At 46.4% G+C, this 9345-nt stretch overlaps 1 protein-coding gene across 1 annotated transcript in view; it reads right to left on the bottom strand.

Annotated features, from left to right (window-relative positions):
* The window catches only part of ZNF543 (zinc finger protein 543), an 11183-nt gene extending 6213 nt beyond the window's left edge, over positions 1-4970 (bottom strand). The window contains exons 1-2 of the mRNA XM_017885438.1: positions 4590-4970; positions 1667-1793 (exon numbers count right to left, since the gene is read on the bottom strand). Of these exons, the coding sequence (XP_017740927.1) occupies positions 1667-1793; positions 4590-4607 (145 nt within the window). The 5' untranslated portion in view covers positions 4608-4970. The remainder of the gene's footprint in view (positions 1-1666; positions 1794-4589) is intronic.
* Between the last annotated feature and the right edge of the window lie 4375 nt (positions 4971-9345).

Raw genomic sequence — 9345 nt, forward strand, 5'->3', positions numbered from 1 at the left:
TATATATATATATTTCCTTCAGGGTTAAGACTGTATGAGCTCATCTGCACATATAGCCCAAAACTTTTCAAAATATAAGGGGGTAAAATACATAAGTACTCTATAGAGAAGTTAATGGCAAGGCAGTAGGACCCACAAAAACACAAGGTGGGATTCATCAGTCATCTCTAAGCAAATGTTCACTCATTTTTGCTATGTGTCTGGCACTGGGTTCAATGACAGTGCAGTGGAAAAGGGGAATCAGACCTTCCTTCAGCTTTGTTAGGATCATGCTCCCCACCACCTCAGGGCCTTTGCACATGCCGGCCTGCCTACTTGGAATACTACTTGCTCCTCTCTCTTGTTCCTTCTAATTAACTCACTCTTTGGGTCTCAGTTCAAATGTCACTTCTTGGAGAGACTTTCCTGCTGTGGCTCTCGAATCCAAGTCCTTAATCAATATGCCACCCCGCCATAGAACTTTACTCCTAATAGCAAGTAAATAACTGATATTTATACAATGTAACTATAACCTAGCAAATATGCCAAGCAATTTAAATGCATTGTATTTTATAAACACTGAATTAAATTTAGGCATTAGTTTAGAAAAGAAATAACATATTTGAGATACTGAATCTCCATTCAGGAGAAAGGTAAGTTCCTTCACTGATCTAAGGCTTTTTTTTACATTCTAAGCAAAGCACTACATTGCTACTCCTATGAGCCCTGCATGAAAAATTCTATTTTAGGATTTCTTCACAGGATGCACATTAAGAATGTACTGCAATCAGGACCACATTATAGATGAAGAAATCGAGGCTCAGGCAGAGAAAGTGATTGCTAAAATCTGGGAAATGGCGAATGGCCAAGCTAAAATGAACACCTCAGTTGAGTCATCAGAAGCATCTGGCCAATGTAACCACAGAACTATACAAAGTTGTTCCAAAAAATGCTGAGTCCAAGTGTGATCCTGCTGATTATAAGGACAGTGATTTAAAGAGTAGTAACAATAGTGACAGCAACAGGGGTCACAATTGCTAACCTGCACCCAACCACCTACCACACACACTGTACTGAACCATTTGCCCTCACACTAGCCCTATGAAATAAACACTATATTGGCCCCCCTTTTTTGTTTTTTTTTTTCAGATGGAGTCTCTCTCACATTGTCGCCCGGGCTGGAGTGCAGTGATGCACTTGGCTCACTGCAACCTCCGCCTCCTGGGTTCAAGGTATTCTCCTGCCTCAGTCTCCCGAGTAGCTGGGATTACAGGCACCCACCACCACACCGGGCTAATTTTTTGTATTTTTAGTAGAGACGGGGTTTCACCATGTTGCCCAGGCTTGTCTCAAACTCCTGACCTCCTGATTTGTCCGCCGTGGCCTCCCAAAGTGCTGGGATTACAGGAGTGAGCCACCGTGCTGGCCTGGCCCTTTTTATTCATGAGAAAAATTGAGGCACAGAGATTCCTTAACTTGCCCAGGAACACAAGGATCATAAGCAGTGGAGATGGGAGTGGACTCCTGGACACCAGACCCTGGTCTCCCAAGTGCTACACTCAGAGCAAATGCTGAACACCCCTGTGTGCTGCCAGAAGCCTCAGAACAAGTAGGCTGTGGAGGAGAGAGGGGAACACGAGTAGGACAACTCAATCCTAAGTGAGGACTGGACCAGAAGGGGCCTTACCCAGAGACACGAGAAGCCCACAGGTCTCCAGCATCACCTCCTGATACAAGGTTTTCTGGGCTGCATCCAACTGTGCCCACTCCTCCTGGGTGAATGTCACAGCCACATCCTCAAAGGTCACAGACACCTGGAAAATTAAACGGAGATAGTAGTGTTTCCCTTGGAACTGTGGAACACAATTAGAACTTGTCACTCCAGCACTGCAAAAGATGCACAGTGATGCAAGAATCCAATCACCAAGCATCTCCAGAGGGCCATGATCTGTGCCAGGCATAAGGGGAATATGGACACTGCCTTGGATAAATTACAGCAGTGTCGGCCAGGCGCGGTGGCTCACGCCTATAATCCCAGCACTTTGGGAGGCCAAGGCGGGCAGATCACGAGGTCAGGAGATCGAGACCATGCTGGCTAACACGATGAAACCCCATCTCTACTAAAAATACAAAAAAAATTAGCCGGGCATAGTGGCGGGCGCCTGTAGTCCCAGCTACTCGGGAGGCTGAGGCAGGAGAACGGCGTGAACCCCTAAGGAGGAGCTTGCAGTGAGCCAAGATCGCGCCACCGCACTCCAGCCTGGGTGACTGAGCAAGACTCCGTCTCAAAAAAAAAAAAAAAAAAAAAAAAATTACAGCAGTGAAGAGAGAGAGGCTATGCAGGAAGCCACTTGACACAGAAATAAGGTTAGGACAATCCGAAGTGGACTGAGAGGCACAGACAGTCAGTGCTCTGGGACATCAGAGGAATGGGAAAGAATAATAACAAACAATAACACCAGCAATAGTAACAACAGCAGCACCTGAGTCTTACCCATCCTGCCTGTGAGCCTGCCTCATGCTAATGGCTTTACATGCCATGGTCAAGTGACTAAAAGTCCCCAGCTCAGGAGTCAGACTCCTGAGGTTTAAAACCAAATTCCTGAAATCAACACAAGCCTGTTATGTGACCTTGGAAATCTCATTTCATTTATCCGAGCCTTGATGTCCAGGTCAATACAACAGGGTTTTCCACTTCACCAAGAATAGTCAAAAGAGCTGAAGAAAAGCTGTAAAGGAAACATTGAGGCAAAGGGCCACAGCCCCTGAGTTCACCATCATCATCTCCATGTCACACTCAGAGACTTGAGGTCCAGGACCTCTACTAGTCTACCCAAAGTCACATGTCTTATCAGAAGAGACAGAATTTGAACCCAGGGCCCTATGGTCTATATTCTCATCATGCAACCTGACACTCCTTCATTAGCAAAGTTAATGCACAGTTAATGAGGATGGGAAACATTGAAATACATCCATTTGAGCCACCCTGAAAATATTTTCAGGTTTTTTTTTTTTTTTTTTTTTTGAGACAGGGTCTATTTTGCCCAGGCTGGGTTTGAACTCATGATCCTCCTGCCTTAGCCTCCCAAGCTGGAACTACAGACACATGCCACTGTGCTGGGATTAGCCACTTGAAAATATTTTCATGGACATGGGCAGAGCAGCATAGTCATAATCACCTAGCTCACAGAAGAGTCACCTGAAGTGGTGGCACCTGCCTCAAAGGTGGCAGGGCCTGGACCTGCATCTGCTTCCTTGGAGACTACTACTGGGCCTCACAGATGCCCATTCTCATAGGAAGAATCCACAACAAGCTATCACTACCTTTTCCTGTTTGAGTCCTACCAGCAAGTATCCCTGAGGTCAGGGTACTTCAGGAGCAAGGAACAAGAGTCAGGTTGTAGCCATGAGAACATGGGCCCCTGACTGGCTATGATGACTGTCCTGGCTAAGGAGGAAGGCACATCTAGCAAAAGACCACAAAATCTTGTGTCCCAAGAGTATAGGAGAAAACCACTCAGGAAACCACTGCGGAAGCCACATGGGTCCCCTGTGGACTCCTTAAAACACCAATATACCATTTTTTTTTCTTTTTTAGTCCACACAGTTCCGCCAGTATGAAATGCCATGACTCCCATTGCCCAAGACCACCTGCTAGAAGGAGGCCTGATCACCTTGCAAAGTTTACTTTAGGTGTCATCCCAGGCCTCCCTAACCATTGCGGGTAAAGAAGAGGGTAAAAACACAGGCTGTGATAGTAGACATACCAGTTGTTAGTTTCTGATATTTAAGAGCTACAGTGATTAAGGCAGGTAATTGAACCTATGTGCGCCTCAAGCTGCTCTTGTGTAAAACAGTGATGACAAAAGAACCTAATTCTAAGGAGTTCAGGATTAAATGAGCTGAGGGTTAAATAATGCCTGCCAATTAGCCTTGATGATTGGACTCTTGATGATCAGCTGTCACTCTTTGCAATTATTTCTTTTCTCTTTGTTCACATAATATCCTAGACAAACTCAAACAGCAAGCTTTTAAAATATCGTCAGATTCCCTATACAAAAATGCCAGATTCTGGGCAAGTGTGTAACGCACCACTTCAGCCGGAATTGCCAAAAAAGGCACCTCCAAATAGGTGACATTTGGACAGAGGCCAGAAGGATGTGAGAGGGAGGCCCTGCGAAGTTATAGGGGCAGTGTTCGAGGTAAAGGGAAGTGCAAAGAGAAAGGCTGGAAAATGGAAGAGGACTGCACGGTCAGGTTGGTGACTCTGAACAGCAAAGGACCAGGGAAAAATGGAGAGACAAGGTCAGGGGTGGTTGGCCAGGTGGATGGGGTACGGGCTGGCAGGCAACAGAGGAGGTTGGATTTAGGGGAAGTGTGATTACAGCCCTAGAAGGAAGCATCATTCATCCTTCTACCAAGGACTGCGCACCTGTCGGAGGCCAACACTGTTGCAAGACTGCGGATAAAAGAAGTGACAAGCTACGGCCACTTCTCTTAAATAAACGACGGCGACAAAGAAAAATCCTGTGGCTGTCTTGGCTTCCGCCTGCCCAGGAGGCCTCCACAAGTAGCAGAGCAGCAGCAAGGCCGAAACCTCGTCCACTCACCTGCGCCGAGGCTGCCATCCTGGGACCCTGCAGCCCTAGCGGGGCCCGGGAATGCCGCGGCTCAGTCGACCCTAACCCTTCTCTGTCCTGGGTGGGGCGACCTCGGCTGACTTTCGCACTCAGAGCCTCAGTTTCCCCAGAGAAAAATGCGCACAAAGCGGGCGCAGCGTCGGGGCTGAGGAGACGGAGGGCGGCTGTGGAGGCCTAGGCCGGCGGAACACCCCGTTAGGGAACAAGTTGGGGGTCAGTCTCCCGCCAAGACGCGGAGAAGGGGCGTAACAGCCTCATTACCCTTCCTTGCTCAGGCCTCTGGACGCGCCCACCGAGCGGTCCAAGCCCCACACTGTTTCAGCGCCAATCCGGCTCGCGGAGATGACGTCATGCAAGAAGCGGAAGTCCCGCCTCCGCCGCCCAGGCCCGCAGAAAATGCCCCTGTCCTGGGCCGTCATTGGCCCAGAGTCTGCGGCGGACGCAAGGGAGGACGCCTTCTGAGTAAGGCAGTTTTTTCCTCACATCTACCGGGTGTGGGAACTCACCAAGTACAGCCGACTCCATGTAAGTGCGCACAAAGACCCCCGCGGCGTCTTAGGGCCGCCGTTTTACTACAGGCACAAGTCGGAGGGTCGGAAGGTCCTTTCTAGCTTAGGAAAATTGAGTTCAGGAGGCGGGGATATTCGCCCCGATTCAGATCATGGGCTGGGCCCAGAATTTCTGCCTCACTTTCCCTCTTTTAGGGAGGTAGCTCATGTAATCTCAGTGCTTTGGGATGCCAACACAAAATAATTGCTTGACGTCAGGAGTTTGGGACCAGCCTGGGCAATATAGTAAGATCTTATATCTATAAAAAAAAGAGCAAGACATGATGGCATACACCTGTAGTCCTAGACAATGGTCAATGGGAGGCTGAAACAAGAGGATTGCTTGAGCTCAGGAGTTTGAGGTTATAGAGAGATATGATGAGAGAAAACACCACATAAACACACTGAGATGCCATCTTATCCTGATCAGAATGGCTATTATTAAAAAGTAAAAAACCAGGCCGGGCGCGGTGGCTCAAGCCTGTAATTCCAGCACTTTGGGAGGCCGAGTCGGGCGGATCACGAGGTCAGGAGATCGAGACCATCCTGGCTAACCCGGTGAAACCCCGTCTCTACTAAAAAATACAAAAAAAAAAAAAAAAAAACTAGCCGGGCGAGGGGCGGGCGCCTGTAGTCCCAGCTACTCGGGGGAGGCTGAGGCAGGAGAATGGCGTAAACCCGGGAGACGGAGCTTGCAGTGAGCTGAGATCCGGCCACTGCACTCCAGCCTGGGCGACAGAGCGAGACTCCGTCTCAAAAAAAAAAAAAAAAAAAAGTATAAAACCAACAGATGGTGTGGATGCAGGGAAAAGGGAATGCTTATACAATATTGGTGGGAATGTAAATTAGTACAACCTCTATGGAAAACAGTATGGAGACTTATCAAATAACTAAAAATAGAACTGTAATTTGATCTGGCAATTCCACTATTGGGTATCTACTTAAAGGAAAATAAACCATTATATCAAAAAGCATGTACTTACATGCTTAGTGTAGCACTATTCACAGTAGCAAAGTCATAGAATCAACCTAAGTGTCCATTGACAGATGATTGGATAAAGAAAATGTGATATATAGATATCTATATACACACACACCATGGAATACTACTCAGTCATTTAAAAAAAATCATGGCTTTTGCAGCAACATGGCTGGAACTGGGGGCCATTCTCTTAAGTGAAATAACTCAGAAACAGAAAGTCAAATACTGCGTGTTATCACTTATAAGTGGTAGCTAAATGATGTATACATATGGAAATAGTGGAATAATAGACGAAATTTAAAAAGATGGGAGGCATTGCCGGGACCCCTCACACCATGGTGCTGCACTCACCCACACCATGGCCATGCCACCCCATTGGCACACACTTGCAGGTAGCCCCCCTGCACTGCCCCAGTGTGCACACTTGCTTGTGGCCTCCCCATCTCCCAGCCACAGTGCACTCTCTGCAGTCCCCACAGTGTTCTGCTGGAGCACTTTTGCCAGCAGACAGAGAACACCTCAGCCCCTCCAGCACAGCAGGTGCTTCACCTCAAGCAGCCAGAGAACAAAATCAAGGGCTTAGTCCCCACTCCCCAGGTTTACAGCATGCAGCTCAGGAGTGCTCAGCTGAGCCTTGGCCTGTGAAAGCACCCATAATTGAAACCATTCAACTAAACCCAACTTATACCACAGTAAAACCCCCAAGGGCATCAAATAATATAAAAGCAGAAAGCCCCATCCAAAGGACAGCAACTTCAAAGAGTCAAGGAACATCAGCCCACACAGATGGGAAAGAACCAGTGCAAGATTTCTGGCAACTCTAAAAGTCTCCAAACGACTGCACTAGCTCTCCAGTGATGGTTTGTAACCATGCTTAAATGGCCGAAATGACAAAATTCAGAGTCTGGATGGCAAGGAAGGAAAAATCTAAGGAAACCAATAAAGCAATCCAAGCGTTTAAATATAATATTACCATATTAAGAAAGAACCAAACTGGGCCGGGCACGGTAGCTCACGCCTGTAATCCCAGCACTTTGGGAGGCTGAGGCGGGTGGATCACTTGAGGTCAGGAGTTCAAAACTAGCCTGACCAACCTGGTGAAACCCTATCTCTACTATAAATATAGAAATTAACTGGGTGTGGTGGCAGGCACCTGTAATCCCAGCTACTCGGGAGGCTGAGGCACAAGTCCCTCAGACCCAGGAGATGGAGGTTGCCGTGAGCCAAGGTCATGCCACTGCACTCCAGCCTGTGCAACAGAGCAAAACCCTGTCTCAAAAAGAAAGAAAGAAAGAAAAAGAGTCAAACTGAACTTCTGGAAATAAGAAATTAACTACAGCAATTGCAATTTCATAATGTAATCGGAAGCACTAATAACAGACTAGACCAAGCATGGAAAATAATCTCAGAGCTCAAACACTACTCCTTCGAACCAATGCAGCAGAAAAAAATAAAGAAAAAAAATTTTAAAAAGTGAATAAAACCTACAAAAGATATGGGATATATAAAAAGACCAAACATATAACACATTGGCATTCCAGAAAGAGATGGAGAGACAACAAGGAACCTGGAAAACATATTTGATGGTACTGTCCATGAACATTTCCCCAACCACACTAGAGAGGTTGACATGCAAATTCAGGACAGTCAGAGAATCCCTGTGAGGTGAGATGATTTTATACAAGGTGACCATCCCCAAGACACATAGTCATCAGATTCTCCAAGGTCAATACAAAAGAAAAATATTAAAGGCAGCTAGAGAGAAGTGACAGGTTACCTACAAAGGGAACCCCATCAGGCTAACAGTGGACCTTTCAGAAACTTTACAAGCTGGAAGAGACTGGGGCCCATACTCAGCATTTTAAAAGAAAGAAATTTGAACCAAGAATTTAATGCCCAGGCAAACTAAACTTCATAAGTGAAGGATAAATAAAATATTTTTCAGACAAACAAATGTTAAGGGAATTCGATACTACCAGACTTGCCTTACAAGAAGTCCTTAAAACATTGCTAAACCTGGGAGCAAAAGATGAGTATCTGCCACCACAGGAACACCTTAAGCACATATCCTGCTGATACTACAAACCAACTATACAATAAAGTCCACATAACAACCAGCTAACAACATAATGACAGGATCAAATCCTCACTTACCAATATTGACCTTGAATGTAAATAGGCTAAATGCCCTGCTTAGAAGGCTCGAAGTGGCAAGTTGGAAAAAGAAATAAGACCCAACTCTATACTCTCTTTACATTAGACATACCTCACATGCAATGACACCCATAGGCACAAAGTAAAAGGATGGAGAAAGATCAAGCAAACAGAAAAAAAAAAAAGAACAGGGGTTGCTATTTCACACAAAACTGACTTTAAACCAACAATGATCAAAAAAGGCAAAGAAGGGCATCCCATAGTGATAAACAATTCAATTCAACAAGACTTAACTATCCCAAATATATATGCACCAAACACTGGAGCACCCATATTCATAAAACAAGTTCTTAGAGACCTACGACAAGACTTCGACAACCAGATAATAATAGGTGACTTCAACACCCCACTGACAGATGCATCATCAAGGCAGAAAGCTAACAAAGATATTTGGAAGCTAAACTGGATATTTGACCAAATAGACCTTACAGAAATCTACAGAATACCCAACAACCACAGAATATACATTCTTCTCATCTGCACATGTCACATATTCTTTTTTTTTTGAGGCGGAGTCTCGCTCTGTCGCCCAGGCTGGAGTGCAGTGGCCGGATCTCAGCTCACTGCAAGCTCCGCCTCCTGGGTTTACGCCATTCTCCTGCCTCAGCCTCCCGAGGAGCTGGGACTACAGGCGCCCGCCACCTCGCCCGGCTAGTTTTGTATTTCTTTAGTAGAGACGGGGTTTCACCATGTTAGCCAGGATGGTCTCGATCTCCTGACCTCGTGATCCACCCGTCTCGGCCTCCCAAAGTGCTGGGATTACAGGCTTGAGCCACCGCGCCCGGCCACATGTCACATATTCTGAGATCAATCACATACTTGGCCATAAAGCAATACTCAACAATTAAAAAAAAAAAAAGTCACCGGGCGCGGTGGCTCACGCCTGTAATTCCAGCCTTTGGGAGGCTGAGGTGGGTGGATCACGAGGTCAGAAGATCAAGACCATCCTGGCTAACATGGTGAAACCCTGTCTCTACTAAAA

This window comes from Rhinopithecus bieti, unplaced genomic scaffold, assembly GCF_001698545.2.
Source record: "Rhinopithecus bieti isolate Rb0 unplaced genomic scaffold, ASM169854v2 scaffold_15006, whole genome shotgun sequence".
Lineage (NCBI taxonomy): Eukaryota > Metazoa > Chordata > Mammalia > Primates > Cercopithecidae > Rhinopithecus > Rhinopithecus bieti.